The 17,915-nt window shown below is 45.2% G+C and overlaps 1 protein-coding gene across 1 annotated transcript in view; it reads right to left on the reverse strand.

The window, feature by feature from the left end:
• SDHAF2 (succinate dehydrogenase complex assembly factor 2) overlaps positions 1-17,915 on the reverse strand; it is a 38,713-nt gene that overhangs the window by 18,229 nt on the left and 2,569 nt on the right. Inside the window, exon 2 of the mRNA XM_077287976.1 lies at positions 9,744-9,937. Within this exon, the coding sequence (XP_077144091.1) occupies positions 9,744-9,937 (194 nt within the window). The remainder of the gene's footprint in view (positions 1-9,743; positions 9,938-17,915) is intronic.

Genomic DNA, 17,915 nt, shown 5'->3' on the forward strand with positions numbered 1-17,915 from the left:
TCTGCTTAACGCAGATTGTGTGGGTGTGTGTCTTTATTTAACTCTTTATGTACCATTTTATTATGTTTATTACTAAACATTGGGCTTGGTATTATCTATCTATAGATGTATCTATCTATATATGTATCTATCTATCTATCATCTATCTATTATCGATCATCTATATATAGATCTATCTATAGATCTGCTTGAGAGAGGCTTTTAGAAGCCGAAATGTTGCACCACGCCATGTGGGCCAAATAAAGTCCACTTATATTTTTGCTAAAACCTGGAGTGCTGCCTTCCATTTTTTCAGTCGCTATGTATGTATGTATGTATGTATGTATGTATGTATGTATGTATGTATGTATGTACAGTGGGGCAAAAAAGTATTTAGTCAGTCAGCAATAGTGCAAGTTTCACCACTTAAAAAGATGAGAGGCGTCTGTAATTTACATCATAGGTAGACCTCAACTATGGGAGACAAACTGAGAAAAAAAAATCCAGAAAATCACATTGTCTGTTTTTTTATCATTTTATTTGCATATTATGGTGGAAAATAAGTATTTGGTCAGAAACAAAATTTAATCTCAATACTTTGTAATATATCCTTTGTTGGCAATGACAGAGGTCAAACGTTTTCTGTAAGTCTTCACAAGGTTGCCACACACTGTTGTTGGTATGTTGGCCCATTCCTCCATGCAGATCTCCTCTAGAGCAGTGATGTTTTTGGCTTTTCGCTTGGCAACACGGACTTTCAACTCCCTCCAAAGGTTTTCTATAGGGTTGAGATCTGGAGACTGGCTAGGCCACTACAGGACCTTGAAATGCTTCTTACGAAGCCACTCCTTCGTTGCCCTGGCGGTGTGCTTTGGATCATTGTCATGTTGAAAGACCCAGCCACGTTTTGCTTTGCAGAGAAACAGCCCCAAAGCATGATGTTTCCACCACCATGCTTTACAGTAGGTATAGTGTTTGATGGATGCAACTCAGTATTCTTTTTCCTCCAAACACGACAAATTGTGTTTCTACCAAACAGTTCCAGTTTGGTTTCATCAGACCATAGGACATTCTCCCAAAACTCCTCTGGATCATCCAAATGCTCTCTAGCAAACTTCAGACGGGCCCGGACATGTACTGGCTTAAGCAGTGGAACACGTCTGGCACTGCAGGATCTGAGTCCATGGTGGCGTAGTGTTACTTATGGTAGGCCTTGTTACATTGGTCCCAGCTCTCTGCAGTTCATTCACTAGGTCCCCCCGCGTGGTTCTGGGATTTTTGCTCACCGTTCTTGTGATCATTCTGACCACACGGGGTGGGATTTTGCGTGGAGCCCCAGATCGAGGGAGATTATCAGTGGTCTTGAATGTCTTCCATTTTCTAATTATTGCTCCCACTGTTGATTTCTTCACTCCAAGCTGGTTGGCTATTGCAGATTCAGTCTTCCCAGCCTGGTGCAGGGCTACAATTTTGTTTCTGGTGTCCTTTGACAGCTCTTTGGTCTTCACCATAGTGGAGTTTGGAGTCAGACTGTTTGAGGGTGTGCACAGGTGTCTTTTTATACTGATAATAAGTTTAAACAGGTGCCATTACTACAGGTAATGAGTGGAGGAAAGAGGAGACTCTTAAAGAAGAAGTTACAGGTCTGTGAGAGCCAGAAATCTTGATTGTTTGTTTCTGACCAAATACTTATTTTCCACCATAATATGCAAATAAAATGATAAAAAAACAGACAATGTGATTTTCTGGATTTTTTTTTCTCAGTTTGTCTCCCATAGTTGAGGTCTACCTATGATGTAAATTACAGACGCCTCTCATCTTTTTAAGTGGTGGAACTTGCACTATTGCTGACTGACTAAATAAATACTTTTTTGCCCCACTGTATGTATGTATGTATGTATGTATGTATGTATGTATGTATGTATGTATGTATGTATGTATGTATGTATATATATATATATATATATATATATATATATATATATATATCTCTATTATCCATGTATGGAACTATCTATCATCTATCTATAGATCTATCTATTATCAATCTATCTATCTATCTGTGTGTGTAAACACTACTCTTTAGTGGAGTATGTAAATGAAGAGGTTGGACAAGAAATTACATCACAATTCTTTTTTTTTTTTTTTTTTTTTGTTAAATAGATCTTTATTTAGCCAACAAAGATGCATACAAATCCGCATGAAAAAATGCATGAAAATCTGCATAAAAAAAGCATCAAATCCATGTGGATTTTTACCTGCGTTTTCTGCCAAGAGATGAAGAATCTGCGCAGAAAATTCCACAGGCAAATCTGCAACGTGTGCACATACCCTAAGACTTTGGAGTGGCCTAGTCAAAGTCCTTACCTTAATCCGACTGAGATGCCGTGACATGACATTAAAAAGGCGGTTCATGTTCTGAAATCCTCCAATGTGGCTGAATTACAACAATTCTGCAAAGATGAGGGGGCCAAAATTCCTCCAGAGCGTGTAAAAGACTCATTGCCAGTTATCGTATACACTTTGTGGTGAAATATGTGTATATATATCTATATGTGTGTAGTGACATATGTCTAGGGTTATATGTGTGACTAGTGATAATGTAACATCTGTCCTGAAGGCAAGTCGCACCTAGGTGTTAATAGGTACTTCCTTGGGACTAGTAGAAATTGTGTCTCCATATCTCACCAGGAGGTCTAGCTAGGGCCAAGAAGAAAGGTAACATTTGGCACCTCTCAGGTCTTGGAGAGGAGATGTTAATTGCGGCCGGAGGGCATCTATTCCTGAGAACCTTTTCACAAGTATCTCAAGGGAAAATAATATATTCATTGGGGGCGCGGCCGTGGCCCAATCAAACAGGCAGCAGTTATGATATTGACCTGAGGGGCCGGTATAGAAACCTGACCTCCAGACCAAAGTTATAAATTTAGGCTGCAGACAGAGAATTGTGTTCACATGATGGGGGCAGCCTGAGAAGCTGATGTGATCCAATCTACATTCGTCCTACCCTCAGGGAGCAGAAAGCAACTACTAGTTAGATCATTTCTGTAAGTTTCGCCTCTTTATTTTATACTGTTTTGCATAAGTTGTATGTCTTTTTATTATCATATTTTTTATACCTTTTTCTTATTGTAAGCATTTAACCTTTTTTGTTATTAAAGTATAAAACTTTAACAAGTTGAACCTTGAATGTTCTAAAAGAATCCACAGCCTAAGGCGTGTGAGCCTTATGAGTGATAGACATATTTTATTAGTATTCTTAGTTCCGGGACTCATCGCCCATGTATTTGGTGAGTGGTGGCAGCGTGTATGAGCGGGTGTGTGGCCTGGGTCGGTGTGTGATTTATGCTCCCATTACAGCATAGGACAGAGGTTGAATGCTGGACTGAGAGTGGGGAGACAGATTAACCCTTGCAGGCACAACTCCAAGTCACGTGTGAGAGCAGGCACGTGACGAATAAGCGACACCACGGAGAAGGGATCCGTGACAATTGGTGGCAGCGGTGGGATAGAATTATTTCTATTAGAGCATTAGTGCATGGTTTAAGCAACTATTGCCTGTACTAAAGAATTGGTATCCTTGCGAGGAGTGCACCAGTTCTTCAACTCAGTGCTTACTTAGACATACTTGCAAACAGTTTCCCTTCCCCGTTTTTCTTTTCTATCTTTTATTTGGCAAAGGCTGTTCATCGATACGGCAGCCCAGTACAAGAAGCTGAGCAAAGAGGCTCTGACCAGCCTCTGTGAGCAGAGAGGAATAGAGACAGCCGACAGATCCAGAGAGTGGCTGATATGTTCCTTGATAGAGCATGACATGGAGCAAAGTGCTGAAGCATCTGGCCAAGGAGAGAGTACACCTCAGAGACCCAGCAATGCCAGCTCTTGCACCGGAGATACCTGCTGGAAATGCCAGTGCTGAGGAGCCTATGGACTGTACTTTACAAATGGACTTACAACGGCTGGGAACAAGTGATCCCAATCTGCGCATGCAGCTTATTCTACAGTACCGACAGGCTGCAGAACGCCAGGCTGAGAGAGGCTGCAGAACGCCAGGCTGCTGCTGCAGAACGCCGGGACCGGGCTGAGAGAGAGGCTGCAGAACGCCGGGAGGACAGAACTTTCCAGCTTCAGATGGCTCAAATAGAGAGGGGTATCAGTCCTCAGATAACCCCCTCCCAGGACATAAATCCAAGGAGACCACGTCTAGAAAACTTCCCTGTGATGGAGAAGGATACGGACTTAGATACTTTCCTGCGGGGATTTGAAAAAACTTGCAGGCAGTACCATCTACCCCGTGAGCAGTGGGCACAGTATCTAACCCCAGGGTTGAGAGGCAAAGCCCTGGAAGTTTTTGCTGGCCTCCCACCAGAGCTAGATGCGAACTATGAGGCCATAAAAGAGGCCCTGATCAGGAAATACAACCTGACACTAGAAGTGTATCGTAGAAAGTTCCGGAACCTACAACGTGGATCAACGGACAGCTATGCAGATGTTGTGAGCACCTTGAGGACCACATTCCACCAATGGATTAGGGGACTTTCTGTTAACAGTTTTGAGGACTTAACGGATCTTATGGTCAAGGATCAATTTCTTCACATGTGCCCCACTGATGTACGACAATTTGTGTGTAATCGGGAGCCACAAACTGTGGATCAGGCTCCAAGGATTGCGGACTGCTATGTGGGGAATAGACATTCTCTAGGCCAGAGGTGTCAAACTGCATTCCTCGAGGGCCGCCAACAGGTCATGTTTTCAGGATTTCCTTAGCATTCCACAAGGTGCTGGAATCATTCTGTGCAGGTGATTAAATTATCACCTGTGCAATACAAGGAAATCCTGAAAACATGACCTGTTGGCGGCCCTCGAGGAATGCAGTTTGACACCTCTGCTCTAGGCGATGCATGCCGGTGCTTCTCCTGCAACAAAGTGGGACAGGTTAGCGCTGTCTACCCTGATAGGGAGAAACGCCCAACTACCACCACAAAGCTGTCTGTGCCCCCACCGTCTGTCCTCTTTGTAGCTGTCTCTGATGCGAGGGCGAATGAGAACTGCCAATCTGTCACTGTTGGCAATAAAGTCACCATTGCTCTCAGAGACACTGGGGCAGAGGTGACCCTGGTGCGTCCAGCCATGATAACCCCTGCTGATATCATACCAGGAAAGACTATGTCTATAACCGGGATTGGAGGGGTCAGCCCTGCCGTGCCCATGGCCCGTGTGTACCTGGACTGGGGAGCAGGGAAGGGACTGAGGGAAGTGGGAGTATCAGAGGCTATTCCTACCAATGTGTTGCTAGGCACGGACCTGGGGAGGATGGTGTCCCACTATGTTCCTCCCTTGCAAGTAAATGATGCAGAGAAGGTGGAAGAAAGTGACCCACCTGAGATCCCGTGCGAGGAGGGAAAATGTCCCAATGCACAGGACTGTAATTATGTGGCAACTGTGACCCGGAGTCAGGCTGCGGCTCAGACTCAGGCCCAGAGATTAGAGGATGAGTCTCAGACAGAACTTCCAGGACAGGAGGCCCATACTGTGGTCCCGGAGCCTCCATACATGGCAGACCCACCAAGGTCCCTGATAACAGACACTGAAAACTCAGCTTCAGACCAGGGCCTGGCAGTCACACTAGGCCAGGGCCTGCAGGCTGACCGTCAGAGCTTCCAGGAGGCCCTGCAGACAGATGTCAGTCTGGAGGAGCTCAGATGTCTTGCAGACCGACCCCCTGCTGCTTCTGACAAAGAGAGAGTATACTGGGACCAGGGCAGACTGTATACAGAGACTATCCCCACGGATACTACAGAATCTTGGGACTATGAACGGCGGCTGATCGTCCCTTATCCATTTAGGGAACAATTATTGAGGATTGCCCATGAAATTCCTTTGGCCGGACACCTTGGAATACAAAAGACTAAAGCTCGCCTGACACAACTTCTATTGGCCCAAGATGGGGACAGATATTGCCAATTACTGCCGATCATGTGTAGTTTGTCAGAGAGTTGGGAAGTCCGGGAATATACAGAAAGCTCCATTGATACCACTGCCTGTGATTGATGAACCTTTCCAGCAAGTGGCTGTGGATATCATAGGGCCACTTGCAATCCCTAGCAGCTCTGAAAAAAGGACATCCTTACAGTGGTGGACTATGCTACACGATACGAGGAAGCTGTGGCACTGTCCTCCATTCGGGCAGACAAAGTGGCGGATGCTTTACTGACTGTATTCTCTCGTGTGGGTTTCCCCAGGGAAATGTTGACCGATCAGGGAACCCAGTTCATGTCTGGTCTGATGGAAAGCCTCTGTGAAAGAATACAAGTACAGCATTTTGTGGCCAGCGCCTATCATCCCCAAACCAAAGGACTCTGTGAGCGTTTTAATGGAACATTAAAGCAAATGCTCAAAATGCTGGTGGAGACTGAAGGGAGAGACTGGGAGCGGTACCTCCCCCATCTGTTGTTTGCCGACAGAGAGGTACCCCAGGCGTCTACTGGATTCTCCCCCTTTGAACTGGTTTATGGGAGGAGAGTCAGGGGGCCACTTGATTTGATTACGGACTGTTGGGAGGACGACCCCAGAACTACTGGAGTCTCAGTGGTCGAATATGTACTGCGGCTCAGAGAGAATGCAAAAACTGAGCAACCTGGCCCATGAGAAAGTGACCCAGGCCCAAATCAACCAGAAGGTCTGGTAAGACGTAATGCCAGACTGAGGGCCTACGAGGAAGGGCAGAAAGTTTGGGTGTTGGTACCTATGCTACAGAATAAATTGCAGGCCGCATGGGAGGGACCATATACTGTACATAAGCGGCTGAATGATGTTAATTATGTGGTGACACTAGATGAGCATGCAAAGCGTCAGAAAGTGTTTCATGTAAATATGTTGAAGGCTCATCATGCCAGGGAGGCCTGTGTCTTACCTGTCTGTAACCTGCCTGAAGAGGGGGAGGCTGATCTGTTACTGGATGTGGGGGACGGGACTCAGTACATGGAGTCCCTGGAGTCAGCAGAGTTTAAACCTGAGCTATCCCACAGTCAGAGGTCTGAGCTGATGGGGGCGCTCAGCGAGTTCACCGAAGTCTTCACAGGGCAGCCTGGGAGGACACACTTAGAAGTTCACCATGTGGACACTGGTACTAATTCCCCAGTACGGCAGTCTGCATACCGTGTGTCAGCAGAGGTGAAGGCACACATGAGGGTACAGGTAGAGGAGATGCTGAAACTCAAGGTGATACAAAAATCCCAGAGTGCCTGGGCCTCGCCTGTGGTTCTTGTCCCAAAAAAGGACCGTACTACCCGGTTCTGTGTAGATTACAGGAAATTAAATGTACTCACTACATGTGAGGTCTACCCCATGCCGAGGATAGATGAGCTGTTAGAGCAGCTAGCTAAAGCATCGTACCATACCATCATGGACCTGAGTAGGGGATACTGGCAGATACCCCTGACCAGAGAAGCTCAGGAGAGGTCTGCCTTTATAACGCCATTCGGGCGGTTTGAGTTTCTGGTGATGCCCTTTGGTATGAAGAATGCCCCTGCGACCTTCCAGAGGTTGGTCAATCACTTATTGGAAGGATGTGATGGTTTTGCCGTTGCTTATCTTGATGATATAGCCATCTTTAGTGATTCTTGGGAGGAACACCTCGTACATCTTTCTCAGGTGTTGCAAAAACTTAAAACTGCAGGTCTTACTGTTAAGCCAGGGAAGTGTCAGGTAGCCATGCGGGAAGTACAATACCTGGGACACCGGGTGGGGGGAGGACTGCTAAAACCTGAGCCAGGGAAGGTAGAAGCCATTACAGCCTGGGCCACCCCACGAACCAAGAAGCAGGTACTGTCCTTCCAGGGTATGGCTGGCTACTACAGGAGGTTTGTACCAAACTACAGTGCTCTGGCCAAACCGTTAACTGATCTGACCAGGAAGAGACTTCCTAAAATTGTCTCCTGGAGTCCTCAGTGTGAGGAATCATTTTCTGCCCTAAAGTTGGCATTGGTTAGTTCACCTGTCCTGCAGGCCCCAGATTTCACTCGCCGGTTTGTAGTGCAGATAGATGCCAGCACCTATGGGCTAGGTGCAGTTCTCCGCCAGGTGAACCAACAAGGAGAGGTACACCCAATTCTGTACCTAAGCAGGAAACTCCTGCCCAGAGAAGTGGCTTATGCCACCATTGAAAAAGAATGTTTGGCAATTGTGTGGGCTCTGCAGAAGCTGCAACCATACCTCTATGGGCGCAACTTCACCGTGATCACAGATCATAACCCATTGAGTTGGCTCAACAGAGTAGTTGGGGACAATGGGAAATTGCTTAGATGGAGTTTGATACTTCAAGCAATATGATTTTACAATTCAGCATAAGAAGGGAGTCGATCACGGCAATGCTGATGGCCTATCTCGCCAAGATGGGGAAGAACCAGATACGTGCTAGGGAGCTGACCTGTAAGTCAACCCCCATGCACGTTCATAAGGAGGGAGGTGTGGTGAAATATGTGTGTATATATATCTATATGTGTGTAGTGACATATGTCTAGGGTTATATGTGTGACTAGTGATAATGTAACATCTGTCCTGAAGGCAAGTCGCACCTAGGTGTTAATAGGTACTTCCTTGGGACTAGTAGAAATTGTGTCTCCATATCTCACCAGGAGGTCTAGCTAGGGCCAAGAAGAAAGGTAACATTTGGCACCTCTCAGGTCTTGGAGGGGAGATGTTAATTGCGGCCGGAGGGCATCTATTCCTGAGAACCTTTTCATAAGTATCTCAAGGGAAAATAATATATTCATTGGGGGCGCGGCCGTGGCCCAATCAAACAGGCAGCAGTTATGATATTGACCTGAGGGGCCGGTATAGAAACCTGACCTCCAGACCAAAGTTATAAATTTAGGCTGCAGACAGAGAATTGTGTTCACATGATGGGGGCAGCCTGAGAAGCTGATGTGATCCAATCTACATTCGTCCTACCCTCAGGGAGCAGAAAGCAACTACTAGTTAGACCATTTCTGTAAGTTTCGCCTCTTTATTTTATACTGTTTTGCATAAGTTGTAGGTCTTTTTATTATCATATTTTTATACCTTTTTCTTATTGTAAGCATTTAACCTTTTTTGTTATTAAAGTATAAAACTTTAACAAGTTGAACCTTGAATGTTCTAAAAGAATCCACAGCTTAAGGCGTGTGAGCCTTATGAGTGATAGACATATTTTATTAGTATTCTTAGTTCCGGGACTCATCGCCCATGTATTTGGTGAGTGGTGGCAGCGTGTATGAGCGGGTATGTGGCCTGGGTCGGTGTGTGATATATGCTCCCATTACAGCATAGGACAGAGGTTGAATGCTGGACTGAGAGTGGGGAGACAGATTAACCCTTGCAGGCACAACCCCAATTCACGTGTGAGAGCAGGCACGTGACGAATAAGTGACACCACGGAGAAGGGATCCGTGACACACTTGATTGCAGTTGTTGCTGCTAAGGGTGGCCAACCAGTTATTAAGTTTAGGGGCAATTACTTTTTCCCTGTAGGTTTGGATTTCTTTTTCCCTTAATAATAAAGACCTTAATTTAAAAACTGCATTTTGTGATTACATATGTTATCTTTGTCTAATATTTACATTGGTGATCTGAAACATTTAAGTGTGACAAACATGCAAAAGAATAGGAAATCAGGAAGGGGGAAACTGTAGGTGTGATAGTGGGTTGTAGCAAAGTTCTCACCTTCACCTACAATCAGTCAGGGAGAAAACCTGAGCAAGCCCAAGCAGAGACACACACCGTACCTGAGCAGTATACAGTTTTCCAGCATGCCTCTCTTGCGGCTCTCATATAATAATCTTGCTCTCTTTATTTTTGTACTTTCATTTTTTCGCTCCTTCCAAACAGGCAAATGTATCTCTCCGGCATTCCTTCCGGTATCACCAGATGTCATGTACCGTGGTCCTTGGCGTATTAACACAGATGAGAGAAGTGCAAACTATAACAAAAACAAAAAGAGCGGTAATGCAAAGGTTCGAAAAGACAAATCTGCTCGAGAGCATGAAAAGCTGGCATTTCTTACAGAAGCCTAATTTTAAACGGAGACTGTCAGCCCCAACTGATCATGACAACTAAGCATCATAGCTTTGTAGGGGATATAGACCCTGTAATGATCACAACATTAGTGCTCTAATCACTGCCTCTGATCTGCAGGAACTAAGGCTTAATGACATATGCTAAGTAGGCTACTTGGTGCACCCTGAGTGTACCTAAGCGGCACAGTGCACTGCTATACTCACTGTCTTTCCATGTCCCGTCCTCCCTTGCTGATTAACAGCACAGGCTTTCCCGAACTTTGTCTGCAGAGTGCAGTTCTAGGAAAGACAGCACTGACAACCAACAGAGAGGGAGGGAGGCAAGGCCATGGAAAGCCATTGAGCACAGCAGTGCACTGAGTATCTTGGCCACACCATGGGTGCACCGAGTATCCTTTATACTAGCTATATACTAGTGATGAGCAAGAGTGCTCTGATAACACGAATTCCGAGCACACTCACACATCCCTACTATATACCCTACAAAGCTATGTGCTGAGCTTATACTGTCAGTTTGGGCTGAAAGACTCCCTTTAACCCCTTCACAACAGGGCCAATTTTCACTTTAGCATTTTCGTTTTTTCCTCCCTTCTTCCCAGAGCCATAACTCTTATTTTTCTGTCGACATAAACATACAGTGCCTTGTGAAAGTATTTGGCCCCCTGGAACATTTCAACCTTTTCCCACATATCATGCTTCAAACATAAAAATACCAAATGTAAATTTTTGGAGAAGAAACAACAACAAGTGGAACACAATTGTGAAGTTGAAATAAATTTATTGGTAATTTTAAATTTTTGTGGAAATTCAAAAACTGAAAAGTGGGGCGTGCAATATTATTTGGCCCCTTTACTTTCAGTGCAGCAAACTCACTCCAGAAGTTCATTGTGGATCTCTGAATGATCCAATGTTGTCCTAAATGCCTAATGATGATAAATATAATCCACCTGTGTGTCATCAAGTCTCCGTATAAATGCACCTGCTCTGTGATAGTCTCAGGGTTCTGTTTGAAGCACAGAGAGCATCATGAAGACCAAGGAACACAACAGGCAGGTCCGTGATACTGTTGTGGAGAAGTTTAAAGCCGGATTTGGATACAAAATGATTTCCGAAACTTTAAACATCCCAAGGAGCACTGTGCAAGCGATCATATTGAAATGGAAGGAGTACCATACCACTGCAAATCTACCAAGACCTGGCCGTCCCTCTAAACTTTCATCTCAAACAAGGAGAAGACTGATCAGAGATGAAGCCAAGAGGCCCATGATCACTCTGGATGAACTGCAGAGATCTGAGGTGGGACAGTCTGTCCATAGGACAACAATCAGTCGTACACTGCACAAATCTGGCCTTTATGGAAGAGTGGCAAGAAGAAAGCCATTTCTCAAAGATATTCATAAAAGTGATGTTTAAAGTTTGCAACAAGCCACCTGGGAGACACACCACACATGTGGAAGAAGGTGCTCTGGTCAGATGAAACCAAAATCGAACTTTTTGGCAACAATGCCAATCGCTATGTTTGGCATAAAGGCAACACAGCTCATCACCCTGAACACACCATCCCCACTGTCAAACATGGTGGTGGCAGCATCATGGTTTGGGCCTGCTTTCCTTCAGCAGAGACAGGGAAGATGGTTAAAATTGATGGGAAGATGGATGGAGCAGGACCATTCTTAAAGAAAACCTCTTGGAGTCTGCAAAAGACCTGAGACTGGGACAGAGATTTGTCTTCCAACAAGACAATGATCCCAAACATAAAAGCAAAATCTACAATGGAATGGTTCACAAATAAACGTATTCAGGTGTTAGAATGGCCAAGTCAAAGTCCAGATCTCAATCCAATCGAGAATCTGTGAAAAGAGCTGAAAACTGCTGTTCACAAACGATCCTAATCAAACCTCACTGAGCTCGAGCTGTTTGCCAAGGAAGAATGGGCAAGAATTTCAGTGTCTCCATGTACAAAACTGATAGAGACATTCCCCAAGCGACTTGCAGCTGTAAGCGCAGCAAAAGGTGGAACAACAAAGTATTAAGTTAAAGGGGCCGAATAATATTGCACGCCCCACTATTCAGTTTTTGAATTTCCACAAAAATGTAAAAATAACCAATAAATTTTGTTCAGCTTCACAATTGTGTTCCACTTGTTGTTGATTCTTTAACAAAAATTTACATTTGGTATCTTTATGTTTGAAGCATGATATGTGGGAAAAGGTTGAAAAGTTCCAGGGGCCGAATACTTTTGCAAGGCACTGTATCAGGGCTTGATTCTTGCGAGACTTCTTGTACTTATAAATGACACCAATCATTTTAGCACATAGTATATTGGAAAACAATTCCAAGTGGGAAAAAATTGTCTAAAAAAAAAAAAAAAATAAATAAAAATTTTACATTTTTTTTTGTGAACTATTTTTATGGCGTACATTATGTACTAAAAATTACCATAAAAATAGGATTCTGCTCATCAGTACGATAATGGTGATACCAAACATGTCCAGTTTTTATCATTTATGAAAAAAATCAGAAGCTTAAACAAAAAACAAAATTTAGGGTTGTGTTGCTATTTTCCGAGAGCAATAACGTTTTATTTTTCAGTGGATGGAACTGTGTGATGGCTTATTTTTTGCAGGACGAAACAACGTTTTAATTGATATCATTGTGGGATATATGTGGTTTTGATGGCTTGTTATATTGTTTGTGGAATTGCAGAGACCAAAAAATGGAATTTGGGAGTTCTTAATTTTTTTTCTTTCCGTTTACGGTGTTTACTGATAGGGTTTATTATTTTGATAGATTGGACTTTTCTCGATGTGGCGATACCACATATATACACTAGTTATAAAATGTTAGAGATATTTGGCTTTTGGGTGAAATTTATGGATAACTTAAAAAGTTCACGCTACAGTGATATTTTATTATGAACGAAGGACATTTAAGTAGAAGCAGCAATGGTGATTTCCTCATCCCAAACAATTTATTGAAACAAAAGCCAACAACAGTGGTGGATATACAACAACAAAAAATGTCAGTGTCTCAATAACTTTTTATGTGGCCTTGAGCATCTATTAGAGCTGACAATGACATTTCATTCATTCATAGGTTTTCTATGGGATTGAGGTCTGGAGAAAGTGCAGGCCGCTCCATTTGAGGTTCCTCAGTCTCCAGCAGCCATTCCCTAATTATGTGACCTCGATGAGCTGGAGCATGGTCATCTATGAAGATGAAATTTAGCCTGTCGTGTTCATGCAGCGGCACAATGACTGGATTAATTATGTCCTTCAAGTGGTAGGGGCTTGTCACTGTGCCATTCACAAAGTGTAGGGCATTTCTGTATTGACTAGGCACCCCTGGCCACACTAACACCACCACCAAAGGCTCGTCTGGAGACAGCAGTGGCTGATGCATAGCGCTCTCCTTGATGTCTCCAACATAGTTGGCGGCCATTATTTCTGCTCAGCGTGAATCCACTTTCATCACTGCACAGTCCTGAGGCCCACTGGTCCCTCGTCCAGCGTAGATGACTCCTATGCCTGGTGGTGAGGTCAGGTACCCTTGCAGGCCATCTAGCACGCAGACCTCGCTGGTGTAAACGGTTTTGAATGGTCTGACGTGACACTTGGATGCTTTCCACCTCCTCTAAATGTGGCTGGAGTTGTGTGGCATTCATCATCAGGTGCCGAAGGGCATTGTCCACAATGAAGCGGTCATCAATGTGCGATGTGGCCAAAGGCTGTCCACTTCTTCTGACTCTTCCAGTCTCTCTGTTGTCACCTGCTGATGACAGACTCTCTAAGCTCAGTGGTCACTTCCGTCTGAGAACATTCTGCTTGAAGCCTCACAATGGCGAGGTCCTGGTGACCAGTTGATAGGTCTTAAATGTCACAAAAATAGAAAAGTCAAACAGCACCCTTAAGATGTCCAGTCTCCAAGGACTTTAGAGCGCACGTCCCAAAACAGGAAAGTCCATCCCAGCAAACGTACCATATCCAAGCAAATCAAGAAGGACGGCGCCACAATGGAAGGTGAAAAACGGTAATTAGTCTTACCGGTAATTGTATTTCCAGGAATCCATCCTGACAGCACCATTGGAGGACGTCCTTCTTACGCTCAGTGGGACAGGAACAACAAGCGGTTAAAAGGACCCTCCCCACTCCACCCACCAGTGATTTTCTAAGTACCACATCTGGATGGATGCAAAGAGAGAGTTTATTAACAGTATATACCAATGTTACATCACATTAGTCAATAGTATAAACTTGCAGTGGGAGGGAACTAGTAGTCCTGAAAGCACCATTGGAGAAATACCAAAGGATGTTAAACTAGGGTGGGACTTCTGCATGTAATACTTTTCTACCAAAAGCTAACTGATCTGATGAGACATCTAATTTATAGTGTCTAGCAAAGGTAGAAAGACTGGTCCAAGTCGCCGCCCTACAAATTTGCTCAGCTGAGGCTCCCCCCTTCTCCGCCCATGATGTTGAGATAGCTCGGGTTGAATGGGCTCTAAGAATATCCGGGGGATCTTTCCCTTGGTCTGAATATGCTAGGTTTATCATGGTTTTGATCCACCTAGCAATGGTTGATTTTGCTGCCTTGCAACCTCTATTTGGACCCCCGTACTGTATGAACAAGTTAGTGTCTCGTCTCCAACCTTCCGTCGCCCCCAGGTATTTTAGAACAGTATCCCTAACGTCAAGGTTATGGTAGACCCCCTCCTTTGTGTTTCTAGGGTGTTGGCAGAATGAGGGAAGGATTATCTCCTGATTTATATTCGTTGAGGATACTACCTTGTGGAGGAAGGCTGGGTTAAGTCTTAAGACTATCCTGTCGTCAAAGATCTGAAGATATGGGTCCTGAGTGGAAAGAGCCTGCATCTCCCCCAATCTTTTAGCTGACGTGATGGCAATCAGAAAGGCAGTTTTAAAGGAGAGATTGGCTATGCCCATATCTTCTGATAACAAGTACGGGGTTTTACACAGGGCATTAAGGACCAGGTTTAGGTCCCAAGGAGGAGTTGATTTCCTCACAAGTGGTCTCATCCTGTAGGATGGAAAATGTGAAGCTGCAGTCTATTTTGAGAAGTTTCTCTGATCTCGCCATTATCAGAAAATCGTCCAGATATGGCACTATGGTCACATTCAGGTTCCTTAGATAGGCCACAACTTCTGACATTAGTTTGGTGAATATTCTGGGCGCCGAAGCAAGTCCGAAGGGGAGACATCTGAACTGGAAGTGATACATTATTCCCTTGTTCATTAGGGCGAAACTTTTGGTAGGCAGTGTGTATTGGGACATGGTAGCATGCATTGCTTAGATCTAAGGTGCACATCACCATGTCCTTGTCTATGAGAGGCGTTGTGGACTTTATAGATTCCATCCTGAATCTTTTGTACCGGATCCACCTGTTTAGGGGTATTAAATTTATGATCGTTCGGGAGTCCCCCGACGTTTTTTTTATTGAAAATAAGTGAGAGTAATGGCCCTTGCCTCTTTCTGAGATGGGTACTGGGATTATTGCGTCTAACTCTATCAACTCCTGGATGTTTGTCTACATAGAGGAGTCTGAGAGCGGACAGGGTCGGGTTACAACAAATCTTTCTGGGGGACTGCTGGAGAACTCTAGCTTGTACCCCTGAGCAATTACCTGCAGAATCCAAGGATTTTGGGATACTTTTTGCCAACCCCCTAGAAATGTTTGTAACCGACCACCCACCTTGATGTAATTTATTCTGCTTTCCTGCACCTGCACTTGGGAAGATGGAGTCTCTACCCTTTCCACCCTTGGGATAAGACCACCTCCCAGTCTTCCCTTTCCCCTTGTAGTCTGTCTTCTGACTAGGTCGGGATCTACGAAAGGGCTGGTACTTTTTTGTCTTTTCCTCAGGGAACCCCTTCTTTTTATCAGAGGCTTTTTCTAAGATGTCATCTAGAATAGGCCCAAATACTTTATTCCCTGAGAATGGGATTCCGCACAATTTATTTTTTGATTGGATATCCCCCCACAAAGTCTTTAGCCAGATAGCTCTTCTGGCCGCATTGGATAAGGACTCGCTTCTGGCGGCGAAGCGTACAGATTCTGCTGAAGCGTCTGCCATAAAGCCTGTTGGGAGCGTAAGTAACGGTAGAGATTTGAGAATAACATCTCTGGAAGTCTTAGCTTTGAGATGTTCCTCCAAATCATCTATCCATAGATGCATTGACCGGGCTACCGATGTTGCAGCTATATTGGCCCGTATTATTGCTGTGGAGGATTCCCAAGTTCTCCTGAGCAGTCCATCTGCTTTGCAATCCATTGGATCCTTTAAAGCAGAGGAGTCCTCAAATGGAATTGAGGTCTGCTTCGCCACTTTTGCCAACGGAACATCAATCTTGGGAACTTCATCCCACACTTTAATGTCCTCTGGATTATAAGGCAAACGGAGTCTGAAATCTCTGGGAACTACTAGTCTTTTCTCCGCTTCCTGCCATTCTTCTAGAATCATGGAACGGATGTGATTGTTGACTGGAAAAACCTTTGTGACCTGGGCATGTAATCCGCCAAACATCTCATCCTGGATCGAGGTCTCCTCTGGCGTGTCCTGTAACTGCATGGTGTTACGAACTGCATGAAGAAGCTCATCTGTATCTGCCGCCGAGAAGAGATATCTCTTTCCTCTGCCCAATGATCCGCTCCTGGTCTGAATCCTCCGAAATCTCTCCTTCGGAAGAGGGACTAGACTCTCTTGGCCTTTTCCGTGATGTTTGCGGTTCCGACTGGCTTGAAGATTCAAGCTTGAGATGGATGCCTGAACCTCTTGACGAATCAATGTCCTCATACTGGCTAATAATGCAGTCTGTTCATCACCCACAATTTTAGATGTGCACGACTTGCATAGTGGCTTCCGCCAATTTTCCGGAAATTTAGCAGCACATATCGGGCATTTACTTTTCCCTCATTTTTTCCTTTCGGATGCGGGGATAGGAGGCTCTGCCTAGGATAGATAGAAATACATCGGTACACCTTGTAGATAGGGAAGTAGGGGGAGGGGTGAGCATTGTGGTATGGCTTAGTATAGCCTACTCACGTGCCCCTGAAGCTGGTCAGTCCCCTCAGGTCTGGCTGTTTCCTCCATAGTGAGGACAATTTACCATATAGCCTAGTGCTCCTTTGTCAGGATGGTCGGCGGCATACAGACCCCCATAAGACGTGTATATAGGATTTACCTGGTTGATCCTGCCCTCCTTACCGCCGTTGCGGTTTACGGTGCTGCCATGCCTTGAGGCAGGCGCTGCTGCCGGCGCCATTCTCCCACGCTGCCGCGGCCGGAAGTGACGCGGCCGCTGGACCCGGAAGCCATGGAAGCTGATGGGGAACGCTGCGGCCGCCTGCTGGAGCCGGCCGCTGCTGGAAGCGGCCGCCGCACTCACCCCCCGGCAGAAAGCGCCCGGATCGAGAGCCCCCTGAGCGGAGGAGACGGACCCGACCCCAGGAGCAGCGCTGCACTGGAGAGGCTGAGGGACCCCCCATAGTAGGTATCAGCCGCAGATATCTTGCGGCAGGGAAGGGAAAGGCTGGGCCCCCCGATCCCCACCATCTACACCGCACCGTCGGAGGAAAAGCTTGCTGTTCCTATCCACAGTGGGACAGGAAAAACACTGGTGGGTGGAGTGGGGAAGGTCCTTTTAACCGCTTGTTGTTCCTGTCCCACTGAGGGTAAGAAGGACGTCCTCCAATGGTGCTGTCAGGATGGTGAACTGGAAAATACAGCTCACACGTTATTCTGCCTCCTGCAGACCTTGATAAAGGTCTGTTGACCGAAACGTCGCCGCAGTAGGCAGAATAAAGTGTGAGCTGTATTTTCTCACCTTCCATTGTGGCGCTGTCCTCCTTTATTTGCATTTGAT

Source organism: Ranitomeya variabilis, chromosome 2 (genome assembly GCF_051348905.1).
Source record: "Ranitomeya variabilis isolate aRanVar5 chromosome 2, aRanVar5.hap1, whole genome shotgun sequence".
Taxonomy (NCBI): Eukaryota; Metazoa; Chordata; class Amphibia; order Anura; family Dendrobatidae; genus Ranitomeya; species Ranitomeya variabilis.